The following is a 23,400-nucleotide window of genomic DNA, read 5'->3' on the forward strand; positions in this document are numbered from 1 at the left end:
TTGGTCCCGCCCCTGATGACAAAAGTGAATTGCTCTCTGAACTTTAAAGTGCTCAACTATAAAATGGAACCAGGGGCGCCTGGGTGGCCCAGTCGGTTAAGCGTCAGACTTTGGCTCAGGTCATGATCTCGTGGCTCGTGGGTTCGAGCCCCGCGTCAGCTCTGTGCTGACAGCCTGGAGCCTGCTTGGGATTCTGCATCTCCCTCTCTCTCTGACCTTCCCCCGTTCCTGCTCTATCTCTCTCTGTCTGAAAAATAAATAAACATTAAGAAAAAAGTAAATAAACAAAAGGGAACTAAAAATACCAATTTCAAGGAGGGCCGGGCAAATGTAAGATAACATATCTGAAAAGGCTTAGGAAAACAATAAAGCATAAAGCCTGTGTGAGAACACCATATTTTGGAAATTTAAACTGGGATTCCGAATGCCTGGTCGCCCCCCTCCTCCCCAGGTTAGGTATTGTGTCCTCTCTGAAAAGGCTTAGGAAAATAAAGCATAAAGCCTGTGTGCGAACACCATATTTTGGAAATTCAAACTGGGATTCCGAATGCCTGGTCATCCCCCCTCCTCCCCGGGTTAGGTATTGTGTCCTCTCAGCAGGCGCCCCCCTACCGTCCTTCCTCTCCGCCACGTACTTTCTCCACCCAGGCACTTGGTCCCCACAGAGAGAGAAGAAAACAGAGCTCCACCCAGAGGGAGGGTCATTTCCTGGGCTCTGGGCTCCGGGCTCCGTGGTCCCAGACTGTAAATTAACAAACATGGCTGTAAATTGCCAGATAAATGTGGGCTGCGGTCACCAGCAGGCGGGACAGATGAGGATCAACAGAAGTAAATCTACAGCAGGGGCTCCCTGAGTCACAGTTTAGCCCTAGGATGCCTCAGGGGCCGCCAGGGGCTGGGGGTGACAGACGAGTTTCTGTTTTGGAGAACAAAAACACTCAGAAATAAAACCGGGAATCCCCGCCACTCTTCCCCCCAAAACAGTCCAGAACGAGTCAAGTACCCTGGGTTCTTGCCACACCCTTAGCGATTTGGGGCATCCCTTCAGTTGCCCATTATTCGTGATGACAAAGAGCAAATATAGACACTCAGAGAGACTAAGTGAAATAAAAGACTTTTAATCTTTAAAAGGAAAAATTGCCTTCCCTTGGTAGAGCCCCGCCCAGCAGGAGCTGTGACCATTCATAATTCAAGTCTGCACGCAATTAAAAAGGGGAGCATTCTGGACTCTGCCCAACTGGCACCATTTCCATTCTAATCCTTCGGGCTGCTGACATTTGTCTGTCTCTCTTTGATAAAAAGAGGGGGTAAAAATCAAAAGGGGGGGGGGGAAGAATCTTCTATCCTGAAGCTTTCAGACAGGGCCTGAACTTGAGCTGGGGCACTTGGTCTATAAGTAGAGGGTTGAAAGCTAAATTAATAGGGGAAGAGACAGAACAGGACAAGGAAGGCTTTGCATTCTGGGGGAGTCCCGAGCAGCTGCAGGGAGCAAATAGGAAAAGCTGAAGTCACCAGAACCTTCTAAAAATAAACATTACTCTCCTCGGGGCGCCCTTGGTCTCTCTTTGGCCTTCCAGACTCTTCCCAGTATTAGGCTCAACCTTTCTTCTTGGGACAATATTCCAGATGAAAGGAGGATACATGTATTCAGCCTTGTTTAAAAATATTGAAATGCTAGGGGCGCCCGGATGGCTCAGTCGGTTAAGCGTTCCACTTTGGCTCAGGTCATGATCTTGTGAATTCAAGCTCTGCATGGGGCTCTCTGCTATCAGTGAGGAGCCTGCTTCGGATCCTTTGTCTCCCACCCTGTCCCTCCCCTGCTCGTCTGTGCGTTCTCTCTCTCTCTTTCTTTCTCTCTCAAAAATAAATAATTTAAAAATTATTGTTAATTTTTTTTAAATACTAAAATATTGAAATGCTAGGGGCGCCTGGGTGGCTCAGTCAGTAGAACATGTGACTCTTGATCTCAGAGTCGTGAGCTTGAGCCCCACATTGGGTGCAGAGTGTAGAGCTTACTTAAAAATATATTTAAATGCTATTCACTAGGTTTGTGACAAGTTCTTATACAGCCCTCTCCCAAAATATGGCTCCCCAGGAGGAATCCTAAAATCAGCCCCTCCCAGGGATTGGATCGGGCCTCAAGGAGGTCACTGTGTCCATCCCTCTCCTCCTGAGGATATCACAGCTGCCACACTGTGGCATGAGGGTCTTCTGGAGCCCTGGACCTCCCACCTCAAAGTACTGACTGCCAGCTCCTTCTGTCATAGAAGATCCCCTGGGAGTCAGGCTGGTGTTGATCACCTTCTATTTTTTTTTTTTTTTCCTTAATCTTTATTTAGTTTTGAGAGAGAGAGTGGAGGAGGGGCAGAGAGAGAGAGGGAGACACTGAATCCAAAGAACGTTCCAGGCTCTGATCTGTCAGCACAGAGCCCCATGTAGGGCTCGATCCCACAGACATGAGATCATGGCCTGAGCCCAAGTCGGACGCTTCACCGACTGAGCCACCCAGGCGCCCCATCGCCTTCTACTTCTCCCAAAGTTCTTGAGTATAACCCACCCTACAATACCCAAGAGAAAGAGAAGCCTGGTCTCCAAGACCTCATCTTTAGGACTTTTCTCCCAAAACAACTCTCTTCTACCAGGGTGCCCTCTGGAATTGAGCAAGACATCAGCTTTACCAGCACCTTCCCCTTTAGCCTCATATGCTCCCAGCCATCTGACTAGAAGGAGGGCTCCCTTTTCTGTGGGGTCACAAGAAAGGGAAGGTAGACATGAACAAGGGAAGTGGTTGCAACTCCCACCCCCAATATACCCTCCAAAGTGGATGCCTTTCCGACCACTTAAAAAAATTTCTTTTTTCATGTTTATTTTTGAGAGACAGAGCAAGTGGGGGAGGGGCAAAGGGAGAGGGAGACACAGAATCCGAAGCAGGCTCCAAGCTCTAAGCCTGACGCAGGACTCAAACCTATGAACCTCAAGATCATGACCCGAGTCAAAGTCAGACGCTTAACCGACTGAGCCACTCAGGCGCCCCCAACCATTTTTAAGGTAATAGATATTGACAAGATATTTGTAAAGACATCTATGATGAAAGACATTAACACAGTGGTTCTTTTTTTTTCAACTTTTTTTTTTTTTTAATTTATTTTTGGGACAGAGAGAGACAGACAGAGCATGAACGGGGGAGGGTCAGAGAGAGGGAGACACAGAATCGGAAACAGGCTCCAGGCTCCGAGCCATCAGCCCAGAGCCCGACGCGGGGCTCGAACTCACGGACCGCGAGATCGTGACCTGGCTGAAGTCGGACGCTTAACCAACTGCGCCACCCAGGCGCCCCTCTTTTTTTTTTTTTTTTTATGTTTATTTTTGAGAGAGAGAGCGTGTGTGTGCAAGCGTGAGGGAGCAGGGGAGGGCAGAGAGAAAGGAGGAGAGAGTATCTGAGGTGGGCTCTGCGCTAAGATCAGACAGTCTGACCCGGGCTCGAACTCATGAACCATGAATTATGACCTGAGCCACAGTCAGATGCTTAATCTACTGAGCTACCCAGGTGCCCCAGCACAGTGGTTCTTAACCTGGAGGTGGAGGAGGTAGGGGAATCACAGACCTGCTCTGTGATGATCCTGCTAAAAGCCATGGCCCCTCTCCTCAGCAACGTGTACACACACATACACACATCCATGCAGGCAGCTGGCTTCAGTGGGTGGTACGTCCACGGACCTGCTTCAGAACCCCTGCGCTTTGGAGGGATCAATGTGAGCACGGGACTGTGAGTCAAGGACAAAAGGATGCCCACGAGTGGTACTTTGTTTTTGGTGGTCCTGCCCCACCAGCCCGTGGGGAAGACCCCATGATTCCCTACCCCTACAGCCTGACCCTGTTCTCTGGTTCATTCCCCCTGGTGACAGCTCTAGTTTGGGAGACACTAAAGGGACATGGGACAACCCTTGACCCTGTTTATCTCATCCATCCGGCCTTACAGAGCTGTCTCCCGGGGTTACCTTCTGAATTCCACCCTTTATGCCCCTGGGACTCTGCACTCTCCCAGGCACTGAGGAAGCCAGGCCTTTGACAATATTTATGTCCACCCTTCACAGTCAGGCTGGACAGGTCACCCAGCACTCCGCCACGACACTCTCTCTGAAGGCCGCCTGGGATAGCCGGCTTCTCTGATGGCTCCGGGGCCTCCCTGTCTGATCTAGGTGCCTCTCTCTTCTCCTTCCAGGGTTCAGCCCAGCTCTCTGAATAAGCCCCAGGCTGCTTGTACATGAACATTTGCATTTCTAAAAAACCCACACTGACCAACACTCCTGGGAAACTGGTCAGACTCCAGCCCCGATATACTAGAAAGAAGCATTTACCTGGGCAACCCCCACCCACGGGGTGTTGGGGACATTTCAGGGAGTATGTTGTGCTTCGTCCCCCCCCCCCCCCCCACCAGAGGGGACTGTGAACATCCTTAAGCTGAGTTGTGTCCACGAGTCTGTGTCCTGACTCTGGAGAATCCTCCAACCAGCCTGTTGTGTGTTCCCTCAATACATTGTCTCTGTGACAAAGAGTCTGTTTTTGGTGTTCTTGGTCTGTGGAGTAAACCCTTGGGGAGGATGTGTGTTTGCAAAGCCTCAATTTCCTCATGTGTAATGGGGAGAAGACACCTCACAGGAGCACTGTGAAGTCTGTACAAGTTAATGCAGGTCAAGCACTGGACGTGCTCAGAATACGTTTCTTATCGTGATGTGATTTCCGACAGAAACCTCCAGCCCCTCTATTCCTTCCTTTCCCGAACTAGCTCAAGCCCTGGAAGAGGCTCGAATGTTCCCCTTGGAGTTGTCACTGCTCTGAACCTGGGTGTTGAATCAGAGGCCAGGTGAGGGCAGTGGCAACAGCAGTGGTATTTCCTCTGGCTCAGCCAGCATGCTGAGCCAGAGCCGGAAGGGGTTGGGGGTGGCTCTCAGCCGGACCCCGGAAGGGGAATAGAAAGAGAACACTCACTCCCCAGAGAGCCTGGGGCCCTCCAGAGAAATGCAAAAGCTCAGAACCAGAGAGGCACCCCTAAGAGAGCCCCCCCACCCACCCAGAGTACCTGCTCTGGGACGCCCCCCCCCCACTTCTTCATTGTCATGGAGACCACATCAGAGCTGCCTTCCAGGAAGAATCCTCTGTCCTCCTCCCCCACTTCTTTTGGCCCTGAGACACAAACTCCTCCCTAAGCTGGTTCCATCCAGCCCAAAGCTGGGATTTGCTTGGGCTTGTCTCTCCTTCTTGGGGCAGGGCTCCTCCTAAGCTCGATTAGTTTGGTCTTTATTGCACCTATTCACAGAACTAGTATTTCACGGGACTCTCACAAGCAAGAAACAGGCTGGGGGAAGATTCTAAGAGGCAAATGAGACCTGGGTCCTCAGGACCTGGAGAACTCTCCATACATAAGGATGACTACACCAATGAGGCAGAAGGAAAGGCATCTACAACAGAGCTATAGGCAGGAATGTTGTGGGGTCCTTAAGACTCAGTTATCTGTAAGGCTTCCTGGAGGAGAGGGGCAAGAAACATGAGCTTTAAAGGATGGTTGCTTGCAGGGCGCCTGGGTGGCTCCACTGGTTGGGCGTCTGACTTTGGCTCAGGTCATGATCACATGGTTTATGAGTTCGAGCCCCACGTCAGGTTCTGTGCTGACAGCTCGGAGCCTGGAGCCTGCTTCGGAGTCTGTGTCTCCTTCTCTCTCTGCCCCTCCACAACTTGTGCTCTGTCTCTCTGTCTCTCAAAAAATAAATAAATGTAAGAAAAAAAACATTTTAAAGAATGGTTGCTTGGAGAAAAGAGAAAAGTTTATTTTCATTTGCCCACAATGATCTCCTGGAATGAGCACTAAATAAAATAAACAGTCCTGGGTGCTAGAGGTTTGGCGTTCTAGTCCGAGTTCTAACCCTGACCAGCTGATAGAGCTTACAGGTATCACTTCCTTCTCTGAAACTCCATTGCCTCACTTGTAAAGTGGGGGTGTTAAATTAGATGAATTTTGTGGTTTGTTTTAAATAAACGCTACCACCGGCATGGGGCTCGAACTCACAACCCAGAGATCAAGAGCCCCATTGCTCTACCTCCTGAGCCAGCCAGGCACCCCAGGTTAGATGAATTTTGAAAGCAGCCCCAACTGGCCTGGGGTTCAACTAGTCTCTTCTATATATCACAAATAAGCAAGGGGCAAAATCAGGCACTCCTCTTTTTTTTTTTTTTTTTAATGTGTATATTTATTTTTGAGAGAGAGAGAGTATGAGCAGGCAAGGGGCAGAGACACAGAATCTGAAACAGGCTCTAGGCTTGGAGCTGTCAGCACAGAGCCTGATGACGCGGGGCTGGAACTCAGGAGAGGTGAGATCATGACCTGAGCCCAAGTCTGACACCGACTGAGCCACCAGGCGTCCCTCAGGCACTCCTTAAAGGAATGTATGCTCTGTAGACCCAGAGATTGTCTCTGAAGGAAGGCCTGGGTGACTTCATGTCCTGTGTGCCCCCATGGCTATAGCCTAAACAGCCCCGCTCTTATCAGGTGTCTTGGTCACAGCTGCCTACCTGACACCCAGCACTATGTCTGGCACAATAAATGTTTATTGAATGAATTGGTGAATGATTGAGGGAACAGAGCCTATGACCAGCTTTTTGGCTAGACTGAAACCAGTCCTACCCCCAGGTTCTCAGATACCTTGAGGCTTTTCTCCCTAAGACTCTATGTTTGCTCTCAGGGTAAGGGGAAAGGTAGCTCAGAGAAACTGCACTCTCCGAAGTCCATGCTGGGGCCTCTGGTTTCTACTGCAATCAACAGAAAGTAGGTCACAGAACAGCTCTGAAGAGCAGACCCTTGAGGAAGAGCCTGGATTCCATGCTAACTTACATTTATTGAGGGCCTACTGTGTATCAGTTGTTGTCACAAAGCTTAATTCATTTAACTGTGGCCTCAAAGGGCTGTACAGGAGAATGTGGGGGGTTGGGGGCTGTAAACCCCAGCTGTGCTGAGTGACCGAGGCCAAGTCACCACCCTCACTGAGTTTTCATTCTCAATCTCTGTCAAATGGAAACAATAGAAGCACTTCGCCAGGTTATGGGAATGAAATGAGCACGTGGAAGCGAAGTGCTTCATAAATGCTAGTTATTACTGTTCCTCTGGGCACAAGTCCGCTCGCCTCCCCGCAGGGCGCGCACACACAGGCATGTTCACACTCCCACGTACACGCAGATGCAGAGACGTGTGCAGACGCCAGCCGGGCCAGCCCGAGGAGCTCGCTGAACTTCACACCCAGGGACACCGCTCAACCCCTCGGTGAAGCCTTCGGGTCCTTCGCTTAGCTCCTTTTCTCTCAGCTCTTTATGAATGAACTCCGGCCGCTGAGGAGTTTATTTTTTTATGAATGGGAGCCCAGGCCGTGAATGAAGCCGGGAGCCAGCCCCTGCGTTCTGATTGGCCCCCGCGTCTGGGAAACTCCGCCCCCCACGGCTCGGCCGGGCGAGTCTCCGGATTGGCGGGCGTGCCCGGCCCTGGGGTTTCATTCACAAAAGTCAATGAAACAAAGGGAACGGGGTGGGGGTGTGGGGGTTGGAGAGAGAGTCGAGGCCGAGGCAAAGGAAATGCACCAATCAGCGGCTCCCCCGGGCTCACAACTGTCGGCGGCGCCCGGAAAACAAGCGGGTGCGCGGGGAACCCAGGGCCGGGGTTGCCTCGCTCCGGCCTAGCCCCGCGGCCCTCCGTGCGGCCCCGGGGCAAGCTCTCGAGCCCCCGGGGCTCCAAGACAGACGCCCGGGCCTCAGGTGAGGCTGCGGGAGGGGGAGGGAGGGAGAGCGTCTGTGACTCCTCGCCCCATCTCCAACACACGCTGCACTCTTCAACTGCCGCCTCCGCAGATTCTAGGGCAAGGGGTGGGAGGCGCTGGGAATCCGGGTTGGAGGGGGCGCGGGAGTTGTGGGCGTGCGAATGGTGAGCGCCTCGCCCGCTCCTCCGCGCGCGAGCGCACACACACACACACACACACACACACACACGTCTTATGTAACCGAGCTTGGGCAGAGCAGGGCTGCAGAAAGCAGCCGAAACGCCGAGCCTGGCTCCCAGGAGCAGGTGGGACCTCCTTTGGCGGGAGGGGGAGTGGTGGCGGCGCTCAGCTCGGCAGGCGGAAACCTCCCCATTGCCTGAGTGAGTCGGAGAAGTTTTGCTGTCGGACCTAGAGCCTCGGGACTGCCCCTCCCTGCTGCCCTTACCCACCCCCACCCAATGCCTTCCCAGGACGGTGTGCGAACGCAGCCCCCCCGCCCCCAGGTCTCTGCCCCCGCGCGGGGCCCTGGCCGTGCGGCCGGAGGGAGCGGCCGGATGGAGCGGAGGATGAAAGGCGGATACTTGGACCAGCAAGTGCCCTACACCTTCTGCAGCGTGAGCGCCGCGCCGGCCTCCACGCCCGCCCCCGCCCCGCACCCCGCCCCACAGCCCCTTCCCCGAGACCCCAAGGCGGTCCAGCGCTGACCGGCCCCTGTGTCACCCCGGGACCCCAGCCCCGCCCCCCAGGCCCCGCGGCCTCGGGGTGACTCGGGGGCATTCTTCCCCTTCTCCGCAGAAATCGCCCGGAAATGGGAGCTTGCGCGAAGCGCTGATGGTCCCGCAGGGAAAGCTCATGGACCCGGGCTCCCTGCCGCCCCCCGACTCCGAAGGTAAAGAGCCGGAGAGACAAATCGTGACCCTCCCCACCTCGCACACCCAGAGGGCCGATCCCGGAGCCCCCGCCTCGTTCCCCAAAGGAGTCCCCTCCAGGGGATTCTGATCATTCTTGGGCCCCTACCACCAAGGGGGGAGGGCCACCCGGCTTGCTAGGGCTCCCTCCCTCTCACCATCACCTCCACCTCACCTTCTCCAATTCCATTATTCACCCCTCAGATCTCTTCCAGGATCTCAGTCACTTCCAGGAGACGTGGCTCGCTGAAGGTGAGTAGTTTTGTGACCTTTTCTCTATTATTGGGGTGAGGAATTCTCTGGAATTGGTATTCCAACCTAACCCACTTCTCTTTCCCCGCCTCAAGGAGCTCTCCAAGACCCCCCCAACCCCCACCCCGCCCCCAATTCCTACTCCCTGCTCTCCCCAGCGCCCAGTGTGGACACTTATATTGATATTTATTTTCTCTGCCCTGAGCCAGGCTTGTGTAACTAGGCCTGGGGATGAATCAGACCATTGTGTGGGGTATTTGCTTATTTGAATGGAACTTGGCCCCAGGCCCGTTTTCCTGGTAGAAATTTTCATTTGCAAAGTTGGTTAAGCAGCAGACACCAGGCCAAGGTGTGTGTTGGTGTGTTGGGGGTGGGGGGCGGATAAGAGACAGGAGGATGGGGAGAAAGAGCAATTAATATGTAACCTATGTGCTGGAGTTGCCAAAACATTGATTTTCACCCCCCTTGGTCTCCTCCTCTTTCCAACCCCCAATGCTAAACAATTTACTGTCTGAGCCAAAAGCACAACAAAAGTTTAAATAATTCCTTTTTGCCGCACTTTGGCAGAGAGGGCCCAGGGCTTCCCCCCCAAACAGCCTTGATTGTAATTCTGATGGCATGTGATCCTCCCTCCTCCTTCCCTCCTGAATACCTCTGCCCTAGGCAAATTCCCCCTGCTTTGGCTGGGGTGTTTGCGGAGGGGTTAGCTGCGAGCTGGCTGGGGAGGGGTCAGGAGCTGGGCCTTCTCCGGGTAGGGAGGTGGGTTCCGAGTGTTTTCTGGTTGGATCCACTGGTGTGTTTTGGTGGAGCCTCAGGGTGTCGCTGGTGGGGTTGCAGGTAAGAAGCCTTATGGTATTTAGACCGTCTCTGAAAGGGAAGGGTTAATACCCCCATCTTAGGGTCCTTTTATTTTAACACTCTGGAAACCAAGAAACCACTGCCCACTGGGAACCCCTTTCTAAGGGCTTTGCTTTAAGATCTCGCCATCCTTCCACCTGGGTGTCTGGTGATTTTTAAAGCTCAAACCCAGCTCCTCTGGAACCATCTTTAAAAGCTTCAGTTAAAAGGGAAAGACCCTGACTGGATCCTTGGAGTGAGACTATCTGTCTTGACTACCGTGGTATCCCCAAAATATGTGTATTAATGGAACGACTATTTAGCATGGAGCAAACACTCAGGACGTTTTGTAGAATTTGTGGCCAATGGCTGCATGGGTGCTGGAGGGATCTGGGGTATTACACACGGATCTGGGGTATTATACACATCTTCTCCCGACTGCAAGCCCCGTGTGCCCAGCCCTGAGTGACAGGCAGAGTGTGCCCTGTCGGCCCATCCTCCTCCGAGGTTCCGGAGCTGGGCTGGAGCTGAAGAACGCAGGGGTGTCAGTTTCCACAGTCTCTCAAAGACTTCCTTTCCCAATGCCTGATTTCTGTCTGGCTTGCCAGGCTTCTTGTCTGTCAGCGGAGGGTCCCTGTGCTCCCCACAGTGGGCAGCTCCCAGGGCTGTGATTTAAGGGCAGACTCGGAGGTGGGTATTTTGGCAGCAGCTGGTCCATTTGTGCCTGGTTCTGGAATGGGAAGGGAAGGAAAACGGTCTCTCAACCTTGGAAGCCCCACCCCTTGGCGGTGGGGGGTCTAGAGACTGTGCATGTGTCAGTGTGAGGGCGAGTGTGTGTGTTTCAATGCTGCTGCCCTGGGAGTCCCTGTACATTTAAATCCAGTGGGTGGGGAGGTGGGGGTGGGGATCTCCTTGGTTCCCTCTCCTTCCTTCTGAGGGAGCAGCTCAGGTTCCCAGCTGGCGATGGATGGCCAGGCCTGAGAGGGGATGCTGAGGCCACTGGCTCCTCACTCTCTCTGCGGAGACAGATGCAGCTGCCGGGGCCTTGTCCCCCTGCACCATCCCAGCACCACCCCAGCCTCCTCTCCTGCCTCTTCCCACCAGGTCAGTGACTCCCGAAGCCCAGGGGGAGCTTTGGGGTGGTAGGGAGGGGTCTAGCTTCTTTGGAAACTTGCCAGTGGTGGGGTGCACCAGGAGGAGTGGGACCCGGAGCCCAACCTCCCCTTCGCAAGTTTGATTTTTTTTTTAAGCCCCAATTTGGAGAGATGCGGTGAGTCCTAGTAGTGTGGGTGGGGCTGTGAAGAATTCAGGGGATGCCAGGCTGGGTCCGAGAGGATGTGGTTGTGGGTTCAGTCTGGCGTCCGGGCTTATTTAGGGGTGAGTGTGAGTGGGGCTCTGTAGAGACAACTTAGACATCTTTGGGTTTGAGGTTTTTCTAGACAGTGGCCGGGGATGTGGGGGGGGGGGGTTGAAGTAAGGCTAAGAGGGTGTGTCTGTTTTTGGGTATCTGTTGAGTTGCTAGAGAAAGGATCAGGCTGCTGTAGGGAAACCCAGGTTCGGGCAGGCTGAGCCCAAGCTGTGCCTGGTTATGGTAAAAAATGTGCTGCTTCTGGTCGAAGGTTCCTTTCTGGGCTTGTCGGAAGCCTTCGGGAACCCTCAGGGACAATGACTTTGTTCTGTTTGGTATTAAGGAACACTGAGTCTGGGCCACGTATGTCCTTTGTATGAGTCTGGGGTCTATAATGTAGAGTCTGTGGATTTGCAGAATCTGTGTGGATAGGTTGCAGGGGTCCTTAAGCCCTCTGATACTGTGTAAAATCGTTAGGGGTGCACCATACATAAAGCAATGTGGATTTTTCTAGGAAGAGAAGATCCATAGCTTTTATGAGGTTCTTAAAGGGGTGGGTCTGTGCTCCCCTTTTCAGAAGGTTTACGGCTCCCAAATCTTCCTCCAAGTTCTCCAGTCCCTTTGCCCTTTGGTTTCCCCCATCGTTTTTGCAAGCCGAAAAAGAGACCCTAGTGTGTGAAGGGTGTGCACGGAAGATGTGTTTCACCCGTGTGCTGCCGTATAGTAGAAGGAATTAGGGTGTGTGTGAATCTGTGTGCTTGCACGCTGGTGCCTCAGCGTGTCCGTGGAGCAAGATGGGGTTAATCCCCTCCCCCAGTTTTTCCTAGCTACAATGCCTCCTTCGACATCTTTCTGTCTCCTCCCCTTCCAGAAGGCTCTTGGGGACAAATGTCCCTCCATAGATAGAGAACTGGTTCCTTCCAGTACAGAGGCTACCAGGGTGGGGGCAGGGTAAGGGTGAGCGACAAGGCCAGTGGTGACACGGTGGAGCAGAAGCCCTGGAGAATACCTCCCCCTACTTCTACTGGAACTCCTGAAGAGGCCGCTTCACCCTGTGATGGGGCCCCAGGAAGGGGAGAAGATGATGGGGCGTATATGGTGTAGGTAGGTGGCTAACCTGGGGTGAGCTTAAGCTGCTTGGCTATTTTAACCTGCTTCTCTTGGAGCCCAGCCTGGGAGGCTTCCAAGCCCCTTCTCTTCTACTGACCCCCATATTGGAGGGATGATCCCCAAAATTCTCTCTTTCTGGGCATTATGCTGGCGTGGCACTTTTTCCACCCCCTCCGTAATCATCTGCCATGTCCCCGGGCAGATAAACTCCACCTTAGTGCCAGGATGGAGTTGGGGGTAGACCCTGGCACACTAGCTCGGCAGCCAAAACTCAGCCAAGTCAACAAATAAATAAAATGGCATACACTCAAGACCAAACACGGTAATTAGAAATTCTCCTGCTCTCCAGGAACTCGGGGCTCGGTGTTCCTGTTCCTATTTCTATCCTTGTGGACAGTCTCTGATTGAGGCCCCTCTCCTATCCTTTTGGTTTGAGAAGCCAGTGTTCTGGGCAGGAGCCAAGCAGAGACTGGGGTTCACATCACAGCCCATTTTTGCCTTGGCTGATTTCTCCTGGCCCTGGGAAGAGGATGGCCTCTCTTTGGGAGGAGGGGCTGTGTGCTGGGGGGAGGAGCCTCCCCGGGGACTGCTGCGGAGTGGACATTGGGGTCAAACCCCCGGGGCCTGAGGCGGGAGGGAAGGCAGGATGACCCCTAGGGCTCTCTAGAGTCATGTGAACTGGCCTGTGACGCCAGCAGGAGATGCCCCCAGCCCATTTCCTCAATGGAAACTGGCAGGTAATGAAGCCCCAAAGGGGGCCCAGAATGCGTCAGCCTCCCCCACGCTCTGCACCTCCCCTGCCCTGGGGACCCTCCCTCCTTGCCTAGGTAGCAGGGATGGGAAGGTTGCTTATCCTGCTCCATCACCCCCATCCTGCCAATTTTGGGGGTATCGCCCGTGGCTGGGCCAGAGGGCACATCGGGGATGAACTTGGCCCTTGTGCCCCAGAGCAAGGTTTGCTCCTTCCTTTTATCTCGTGTTTCCCAAACCTGACTTTTTTTTTTTTTTTAAGAGAGAGAGAGAGAGAGAGAGCTCAGGGGAGGCCGGGGAGAGAATTTCAAGCAGGCTCCACACTCAGTGTGGACACTCAAAGAGGGGCTTGATCTCATGACCGTGAGGCGCCCCTCAAACCTGCCTGTTCTTATGGGCCACCAGGGGTGCTTGTTAAAAGTACAGGTGCCTGGGCTTCAACCCTGCCTATAGAATTAGATTCTCCAGGGGTGGGGACCGGGAGTGTGTGCATGTTTAAGCAAACTTTACACCCAACGTGGGGCTCGAAGAGTCACATGCTCCACCTACCTAGTGAGCCAGCCAGGGGCCCCAGGAATGTGTACTCTTTCTTCTTTTTCTTTTTTTCATTGTATTTACTTCAGCTAGAGAGAGCAGGGATGAGGGGCAGAGGGAGAGAGAGAATCTCAAGCAGGCTCTACACTCAGTGTGGAGCCCGACACGGAGCTTGATCCCACAACCCTGGGATCATGACCCCAGCTGAACTGAGCCACCCAGGCGCCCCAGGGATATGTACTTTTAATGCCCTGGGGATTCTTGATTTGGGTCAGTTTGGGGGATGGTTGCCTTCGTGCCTCAGCTGTGCTTCTGAATAGATAGATGCTGCCTGTGTGTTTTTGCCAGGGGACTTCGTGTCCTACTCATTTATTTGATCACTTTGGAACAGTTTCCCGCTGACTTCTCGGGAGTCCTTCTTTAGCTGCTGGTGGCTTCTGATTCTTAAACCCTTCAGTCCAATCCCTCTGTCAAGATGTCAACTATCCATAAACGTACCTTGAAGTACTTGGCACATCTGATATTCAAAGCAAGTTGGGGAAGAATCCTCCTGCCGGGCAATTGATCACAGCCTAAAGCATCCCTTGTGAGATGTGCTTTCTCTGGAGGGAGGACTTGCCTTTATTAAAGTTAGCCTGTGTGTGGGAAGGGGGATGTCCTCAGGGAGAGGGAAGAGCTGATTTGTTAGGATCTCTGCCACTCTTGCTCCCCAGTCCACAGTGTCAGCTCCCACCAGCCTGGGGATGGGATCGTGGTATGTTTATTCACATAGTCCACAAATAATGCATTGAGCATCTATTCTTAGCCAGACCCCATTTTCCAGATGCTGGGGTATCAGGAAGACAGAGAAAGCAAACGCCCCTGCCCTCAGGGAGCTTAACTTTCAGGTGGAGAAGGTAGACAACAAACCCATAAAAGTAAATGAATTAAAGAGATGCAAGTAAATTAATAAGATACATGCACGTAGCTGTACATGCGAGGGCAAAAATAAACAAGGGAAGCGATGGGTAGCCAAGAGGGACCACTTCGGTGTGGGTGGTCAGAGAAGACGTCTGAGGAAGTGACCAAGTGACAGCTAGGACTTCAGTGGCCAGGAAAAAAAAAAAAATACAGGCAGGCAAAGGTTTGGGGAAGAGGAATGAAGAGCTCTGGAGACGAAGGACAAGGAGAGGCAGGTCGGACAGGTAAGCAGGCCAGACCATGTGGGGTATCAGAGGCCTGCTGAGAAGACTTTGGGGTCCCTGCTTTAAGCAAGGAGAAAAGGGAGGGGCCTTCTATTGCAGAAAGACCACTCTGACAGCTGTGTGGCACCTGCTGTAGGAGGTAAGCACGGAAGCAGGGAGTTCCAATATAGAGGCTCTGGCTGAAATCCCAGGAAGAAACCATGGAGCCTCTGCTGACTGGGAAGCCTAGAGGCTGGGGTGTGTGTGTGCAGGGCTGGGAGTGGAGATATTCTCCAGCCGTCTCCTCCTGCCCTTCGTCCTTCCCAGCCGTTCTTGATCTGGTTGTCTTCTCCGTCACTTTCCTCCTTGTCCACTCTGAGAGCAGTCTCCTTCCTTGGCTTCCACCACCACGTCACTTTCAAGCCACTCTCTTCCTGGAGTATCCGGGAGTTCTTCTTGGTGTCTACCCCTTCCCACTTCTGTTTTGACTATTCTTGAGAGAGGGGCAAAGATTCTGGGGTCAGGGGAGGGACTCTGCTATATTCCCTCCTGAAGGTGTTGGAGAGGCCAGGGTAAGCACTAGAAATTAAAGCTGGAATATCCAGGTTGGAGATCATGGATGAACTGCTGTTCTGTTGCTGCCTAACTCCCAAACCCAGTGCCACCCATGCTGGCACTCTGGGAGTGCTTCTCAGACCTCCAAGCTCGGAAACCTTCCTCTCCTAGCTGCACACTGCAGACGGGAGGCAAGGGGACCTGCCCGTGTCCCCAGCCACTTCCTCTCCCACTGTCCTCTTATGCACCTCTCTTGGACCACCACCCTTCCTCTATTCCATCTTCTTCCCCAGGTTCTAGATTTCACCCGGGAGGTTGTATAAAACACAGATTCCGGGGCCTGGCCCAGCTACAGAATCTCCCCATGTTATTCTAGGTTCATTAGGATATCCTGCAATGTCTGCCCATCCCAGATGTGACTCTGCTGGGAGATCTGGGAGGGGCAAGGCTGCCTTCACTTCAGGAAAATGGAGGGAATGAATACAAAGCATCCAGGAAAAGACTCTGGAATCTGCTCAGACAGGTTCTGGGAACTTGCAGCCTGCCCTCCAAGGTCTTAATGGAGCGTAGAGATGGAGGGCGCTAGGACCTGGGGTGGGGTTGCCTTGCGTCCTAGGAAGGCTGTTTTCCCCTTGGGCTGGTGCTAATCTGCAAGCCCCCCCCCCCCCCCCGCAATGGTGTCCCCTGGGGACTGCCATGGGGGGGCCCCACCCAGACTCACCTCTGACCTCTCTCTCTGCAGCCCAGGTACCAGACAGTGATGAGCAGTTCGTTCCTGATTTCCATTCAGAAAACTGTGAGTGGAGGGCCCTGGGTCAAGGGAGTGGGGAGTAGGGGAGGGCAGGAAATGAGTCATAGGGATAGAGAATCACAAAAGATGAACTTGTTCCCTTCTAAAGGAAAGGGAGAACAGGGCTCCCCATTCTTAGGTTTGGACTCCAGGACTCAGTAACTGGGAGATGAGGCCCTTGGTCCAAATCGGGGCTTTCTGCATCCTGGCTGTGGGACATGCGAACTTCATCTCTCTGATCCCCCACTTCCCAGTTTCCGAAATGTGGGGCTTGGGCCAGCTCAGCAGGGTCCGGTTCTACTTTTCTCAGTTACTTTCACGCACCCAGGAGCAATTTTGCCCCCGAGGAGACACGGGGCAACGTCTGTAGATGTTTGGGGTTGTCACAACCGAGGGTGGGGTGCTACAGGCATCTAGTGGGTAGGGAGGCCAGAGGTGCTGCTGAACACCCCGTAATGCTCAGGACGGCCCCCCACAACAAGAATGATCTGGCCCAAAGGTCAATAGTGCCCTGTTGAGAAGCCCCGATTTACTGTCAGATACTCCGGTCTCAACTGTCTTTGATAAAATGCAGTAAGGGCACATATAATGGAAAACAGGGAACAGTCAGTCACAGGCATTTGGCTCCACGCAGGAAGACAGACCCTCGCGCTCAGCAGACTTGGAACCAAATGTGCTGCGCGGCCTGGTGGCTGGGGTTTGCAGACCCAGCGGGGGCCACAGGAGAGACTAGTCTTCACAGAGAATCAGGACCATGTGTTTAATGTTGGTCAGCTGACATGCAAGTAGGCTAATATCCAACCTCAACCGGGAAAAGAAAGATTCTTTAGAGCACCAAATAAGAAAACATCTCTCTCCTTTGGAATTTTCCAGGGCGCTCAGGCAAACCACAGGCCCTGGGTTGGAGGTGCTCAATCCTACAAAGGTGTTTTTTTGGGGGTTGGGGTTGTAGTAAATGTTGGATTTTTGGACAGTTTCTTTGGTTAATATTGGACATCAGCCCGACGTATAAAGCTAGACATGGTGTCAACAGCCCAACTGTCTGACCGTGAGTCTCTGAAAACTGAGACCCAGAGAGGGGCTGAGTCTGCACAGGTCACCCAGCTGGCCGTCAAAGAGCAGAAGGTGTCGGGAGCTCTTCTGGCCTCTTCTGTGACCCGCTCTGGCCTTGTTCTGCCCCCACCCCCACCCCTCACCCCTGCAGTAGCTTTCCACAGCCCCCCCACCAGGATCAAGAAGGAGCCCCAGAGTCCCCGCACAGACCCGGCCCTGTCCTGCAGCAGGAAGCTGCCACTCCCCTACCACCATGGCGAGCAGTGCCTTTATTCCAGGTGAGCCCCAGCCTGGCCCTGGTGAAGGGCCAGGATGGGGGAGGGAGGGCGAAAGGCGGCAGATGCACTGCCACATAGACCACAGAAAGGATTTCTGAGCCCCTGTAAGGGGAGCCCCACGGCTCAGGATTTCCTCTGAGTTGGCGGGAGGAAGAACACAGCAAGGGGGTTCAAGGGATGTGTGTGTCAAGGCCTGGGCAGAGCCCTTCCACCCGAGGAAGCCACCGGCCCACCCAGGGGAGAGGCATTCTCAGGATTCACAAAAGGAGAAAAAGAGTTCGCTTGGGGCCCGGGCCTTTCCCAGCACCTTCTACTCGTCCTCCTCCCCTGATCCCTGTGACTCACTTCCCGGGGGATAAAGGGTTCAAAGATGCTCGCCCAGCTTCTCTGCCCCCTCACCCCCATCTCCCCCTCAACTCCAGTGCCTATGACCCCCCTAGACAAATCGCCATCAAGTCCCCCGCCCCCGGTGCCCCTGGACAGTCGCCCCTGCAGCCCTTCTCCCGGGCAGAACAACGGAGTTTCCTGAGATCCTCCGGCACCTCCCAGCCCCACCCTGGCCATGGGTACGTCGGGGAGCATAGGTAAGGAGGAGGCCAGGAGACACACAGAACCTGTGGGCCCGGGCCTCACCAGTTCTTCCTCAATCCCTGAGTGTTCTCCACCTGCCCTTAAGAGACCTGGCGTGGGGGGAGGTAGGGAAGAAGGGATGTCGACACCCCACCCCCAACCCTCACACACACACACCTGAGCCCACTCTGCAAGCTCTGGGGGTGGCCGGCTCGAGGACCCAGCACGGCTCAAATTAATCTCTTCTTCCTTCTCCCTCCAACCACACCCAGCTCTGTCTTCCAGCAACCCTTGGATATTTGCCACCCCCTCACATCCTCCCAGGGAGGGGGCCGGGAACCCCTCCTGGCCCCCTACCCACACCAGCTGTCGGAGCCCTGCCCACCCTACCCCCAGCAGACCTTCAAGCAGGAATACCTTGACCCCCTGTACGAACAGGCGGGCCAGCCGCCAGTGGGCCAGGGTGGAGTCAGCGGGCACAGGTACCCAGGGGCGGGGGTGGTGATCAAACAGGAGCAGACGGACTTCACCTACGACTCTGGTAAGAAATGCTCCCGGGGAGGGGGAGGGGGAGGAGGAGTTTGGGGGGGATCACCGGGGAGGGTGGCATGTGATCAAATGGACGGTTCCACTAGACCCAGAATGTCTCCCAAGTGTTTTACCCACCCACCCCCATGCCCATTTACCAGTGCCTACCTCCAACCCATCCAACCACTTGCTTTTTTTTAATGGAGGTTCAAAACAATTGTCATTTTCCAGTCAGCAAACTTGTACTCAGATAAAAGATGAGTGGTTTGCAGGTCCTTGCCCTCAGGCAGCTGTGACTTCCTAGGAAGCCTTTCTTCCTGTTTCTCTTCAGCAAGGGTTTGAGGTTATAATGACCTTACCGGCCTGGAGTGTGGGCTTGTGGCCCTGGAAGACACAGTGATGAATAGGATGTGTCCCAGTCCCCACAGAATCCGAAACACATAAACGGATTTGAATGAAGAGAAACATGAACCCGCAGCTAGCCAGGCTCAGTTCCCAACTGGAACGCGGGGTGACTGTGTGGTTTCCACCTTCTTGTTGGGGCCTCCGGGTTGATGGGGCCGGATACCGAAATAGGACTGCTAGTTCCGCCTGGCTGTGGACAGGAGTGAGATACGCTCAGCCACATTCATAAACAGCTGGAATTCAAAGCCTCAAGTCCCGAAGGGAGGGCCTTTCTCATTTAGGAGGGACCCAGAAAACCTTGGTTTCTGTTCCACTGTTGCCATCCCCAAATTTGAATTCATCTGCCAGCTTGTATGAGAAAAATAAATACTGAGGTTCGAGTAGGTGCAGAGCTGGCTCGAGCTTTCGAATTTCCCTTTTCCTGATGTCCAGTCTTTCATGGGTAGGGGGATGAACCACAACTCCCGCCCCCCCTCCCCAATCCAGGGCTACCCCAGTGAGAACCAGAAAGGCGCGCCTCTCCTCAAACCCGGGGCATTAGCTGAGTCTCACCAGGCAGTGAGGTGGAGGAAGGAGGAGGGAAACGCTCTCGCTGCTGACCTTCAAAGGATGTAGACCGGAGGAGATCTGGTTACATGCCCTTGAACTCCTGCCCCTCCCCCTTCAGCTTCCTCTCAATGGAGTCAGGAATTCCATTCACAAAATGGAGGCATGAATGAGCCCACCCTCCCGCCTCCTCCCGGAGGTGTCGGGTTTCACCAACTCATTCATAGGTGGGAGTGGAGGGGGTAGGGCGGGAAGGGGCTGGGACTTGAACGGGTGGCTTCACACAGCCGCCTCCTCCAGGTGGAGTAGGGATATTTCCATCCTAGGGAGTAGAATGAAAAGGGAGTGAATATACTCTGCTGTCAGAAATGAAAAAAACACGGCCCAGTGCCCACTGCCTTGTCCCCAGATACAGATACATTCTGGCTTCTGGCGTGCTCTCGCTCTCCCCCCTTCCTCCCTCTCCCCCTCTCCCTCTCCCCCTCTCCTTCCCTACCTACCTGCTGGTCTTCCCCCAGCCCCTGACCTCCGTTTCCTCCCTCCCTAAACACATGCTCAGTGTGCTCGCTCTCTCTCTCTCTCTCTCTCTCTCTCTCACACACACACACACACACACACACACGCACACAGAGCTAGGAACCCAACCTGCTGACCGGAGGTTAGCCCATTCCAAGGGAGTCTTAGGCATGGATACTGAACCCTTTCCCCGGAGGTTCATCCCTCCCCTTCCTCCTCCCCCTAAACTCACAGGAAACAGCTGTTCCCTGGAATCTTGGGCCTTGTGCAACAGTTTGCCAGGCCCAGCTGCTGCCGGCCATGCCCTCTGGCCCAAACTTCAAGCTGAGAGTTTCAAGCCTTGTGCCCCCTCTGGGTGAACTTGCCTTGGGATTTGGTGGTTGGCAGGCAGCTGGGAAAAGAACCAGAAAGCAGGCTGGCAGGAAGGAGTTCTCGAATGTGGGTAGGACTGCTGCCCCCACCGCAGCCACCTGTAACATCACCCTTTCTTCTCTCCTCCCCTCCCAGATGTCCCTGGGTGTGCATCAATGTATCTTCACACGGAGGGTTTCTCCGGACACTCTCCAGGCGACGGGGCCATGGGTAAGGCAGCCCCCTCCTCTCCCCCAAGCCCTCCAAGGTGGAGGAGGGAGTCATGCTGTCGGGGAGGGTCTCCTGTGCAGGAGTCCCTCTGGACTCTCTGGAGGCTCATATCGATGAGCCCCCAGATCTGAGTGACCCCCAACTTCCTCCTCAAGGTTATGGCTATGAGAAACCTCTTCGACCATTCCCAGATGATGTCTGTGTTGTCCCTGAGAAATTTGAAGGTCAGAGAGGTGACTACGAAAGGGCCAGGGTCTTACCCTTGCCTTCTGTGTCCCCACCCCCCACCCCGAGAATCACAATACCGCTGGGGAGGGGAGATGGGGTTACTTGGGGGACCAGGAGGCAAAAACCTGACACCTGCTTTCTGTGTTCCCCAGGAGACATCAAGCAGGAAGGGGTCGGAGCGTTCCGAGAGGGACCGCCCTACCAGCGCAGGGGCGCCTTGCAACTGTGGCAATTTCTGGTGGCCCTGCTGGATGACCCAACGAATGCCCACTTCATCGCCTGGACTGGCCGGGGGATGGAGTTCAAACTAATAGAGCCCGAGGAGGTGGGCCTCCCAGATGTCCCCACCTCTCCTCCCAACATCTCTGGGGCCTGGAGATAACAGGATCTGGGAATGCGGCACATGCCTCCCCTGACCTGAATTCTTGTCAAACCTGGGTCTGTGGGCTGCTGCTTGGTCTGCAGGGCCAGCTTCTGTTTTGCACGAAGAATCTCAGGTGCTCTTTCTGACCTGCCCCCCGTTTTTGTCTGCTGAGCCAGCACCAGCATCCCAAACCTCTGTCCCGTCCCCAGGTTGCCAGGCTCTGGGGCATCCAGAAAAACCGGCCGGCCATGAACTACGACAAACTGAGCCGCTCACTCCGATACTACTATGAAAAAGGCATCATGCAGAAGGTGAGGGGCCAACGCCCCAGGGCCGGGGCGGGTGAGAGGCAGTAACTGTGGGAAGGTGATGGGGGCAGGGGAGCATTTCTCAGCAAGTTGGTGGGAGCCGATGATGAACCGGACAGAGGGAATGAGAAACCGTGGACAAGATTTCCCTCTCCCCAAAAAAGCGCTCAAACAGTAAGTGAAAAGCCCAAAGTGTGGAGACATTGAGATTGGAGAATGGGAACTCTGCGGGGAGCTGGCTTCTCGGAGGAGCCGGCACGGGAGAGATGTGCCCCACGCACCTGCTGGGACCTGGCCCAGGGCTGCGTCCCCCAACCCACACTCACCTGGAGGGAGAGCTAGGCCCACCCAGCCCCTCTCTTCCCACAGGTGGCTGGTGAGCGCTACGTGTACAAGTTTGTGTGTGAGCCTGAGGCCCTCTTCTCCCTGGCCTTCCCGGACAATCAGCGTCCAGCCCTCAAGGCCGAGTTTGACCGGCCAGTCAGTGAGGAGGACACAGTCCCTTTGTCCCACTTGGACGAGAGCCCTGCCTACCTCCCAGAGCTGGCTGGCCCTGCCCAGCCCTTTGGCCCCAAGGGTGGCTACTCTTACTAGCCCTGGCCGCTGCTCCCCTACTGCCGGTGGGTGCTGCCCTGTGTACATATAGATGAATTTGGTGTTGGGGAAACCCTCACTCTGAAGCCCGCAGATGTCTTTGGAGCAGATCCCCGCTGGCCCACCAGTTGCCCCTGCCCAGACTCTGAACCGCTCACCAGAGTTGATGGGAGGGAAAAGCGGAGACCCTGCAAGTGCAAAGGTGGGGTCTAGAAGCTCCTCTGGGGAGGTCACCTCCAGCCTCTTCCCAGGTTCTACGTCGAGGCCCAAGCTTCACTCCTCTCCCCCATCACAGAGAAAAGAGTCCGCTCTGTTCTGGGGGACAGAAGGCGCGTTCCCACTTTATCCTGGTGGAGAAGGGTGCATTGAGCTCCCCAGATCTCCCACTGTGGGCAGACAGAAGTCTGGATCCTGCACTCCGCTCCAAGCGGTGGCCCTGGAGGGTCCTGCTTGTCCATTCTTGGTGCTGTGTTCCCAGAGGCAGGGGGAGGCTGGAGTAAGGAACCTGGGGTGGGGGAGGGGCTGCAGGGTGGAGGCAGGGAGGGCTGGGTTCCTGCTCCTAGGGCCCTTTGCCTCTTCTCTGCCTTTTCCTAGGCCCGGGCCTGGGATTCCACCCCCACCTCCACCACATCTGCCAGACCCCAATAAAGGCCCCTGCTTCTCCTTAGCATCCTGTGTCCTCTTTGCCACCATGGGAGAAGAATTGGGGTTGGAAAGAGCCCCAGCTTTGGGGCAGACGATCAGAGTTTGGGGCCTGGCCCTGACACGTAACTTCCCTTATGGATCTGGAAGACAGTTCACCTCCGATTCTTTTCCTCTGAAAAATGGGCTCAGTGTTACCTGGCCTCTCCTCCTCCCACGATTATTGTGTCCGGGTCCTGGAAGAATGGTTGAAGGGTACTTTTATAATCTGGCCTGGTGACCCCTGGCCACCAGGCGTCTCCCTGCCCGGGCAGGGGCTGGATCGGGCTACTGAGCTTGGAGGCCCTCCCGGGGCTTCCTCAGGCAGGGTTTGGCCTGTGGGTTCTATGATGCCCTTCCCATGGCCATGCTACCCATGTCTACACCTCAACTGTGTGTCCCTCCCTCCTGCAGTGGCTCCAGGTTGGTTTTTGCTGAAAATGGGGACAAGAGTTTGTATGGAGAGGGTCTGGAGAATGGAGAGAGAAGAAAGGCACCCGGGCAAGAGGGTGTGGGGAAAGGCCAGAGCAGGCCCTGCATGCTGGCCCGTGGAGGAAAAGACACTACATCTTCAGGGAAAGGGGAGCAGAAAACACGTGCCCCTTGCCCAGAATCCTGGGGCTGTTCTCTGGGTGCTGGGAGAGGCAAGGCTGAGAAAGTGGTGACACCTGGAGGGAGTAGACCTGATACCCCTCGAGGTG

At 54.6% G+C, this 23,400-nt stretch overlaps 1 protein-coding gene across 8 annotated transcripts; it reads left to right on the forward strand.

Moving 5' to 3' along the window:
- Positions 1-7,575: 7,575 nt before the first annotated feature.
- On the forward strand, positions 7,576-22,685 carry ETV4 (ETS variant transcription factor 4). 8 transcript variants are annotated; one of them, XM_058702674.1, is made up of 13 exons: positions 7,576-7,797; positions 8,270-8,413; positions 8,595-8,688; positions 8,912-8,959; positions 15,999-16,052; positions 17,254-17,377; positions 17,800-17,961; positions 18,220-18,488; positions 20,450-20,524; positions 20,680-20,748; positions 20,905-21,077; positions 21,326-21,427; positions 21,794-22,685. In XM_058702674.1, the coding sequence occupies exons 2-13, from the start codon at positions 8,354-8,356 to the stop codon at positions 22,016-22,018; spliced, it is 1,455 nt and encodes a 484-aa protein (XP_058558657.1). In that variant the 5' UTR covers positions 7,576-7,797; positions 8,270-8,353; the 3' UTR covers positions 22,019-22,685. The 8 variants fall into 8 exon arrangements, with proteins under 8 accessions (XP_058558657.1, XP_058558653.1, XP_058558654.1 ...); XM_058702670.1 differs by having other exon boundaries at positions 7,579-7,797; positions 17,251-17,377; XM_058702671.1 differs by having other exon boundaries at positions 7,579-7,797; positions 8,303-8,413; positions 17,251-17,377.
- Positions 22,686-23,400: the final 715 nt, after the last annotated feature.

The sequence above is a fragment of the Neofelis nebulosa genome, chromosome 16 (assembly GCF_028018385.1).
Source record: "Neofelis nebulosa isolate mNeoNeb1 chromosome 16, mNeoNeb1.pri, whole genome shotgun sequence".
Classification (NCBI taxonomy): domain Eukaryota; kingdom Metazoa; phylum Chordata; class Mammalia; order Carnivora; family Felidae; genus Neofelis; species Neofelis nebulosa.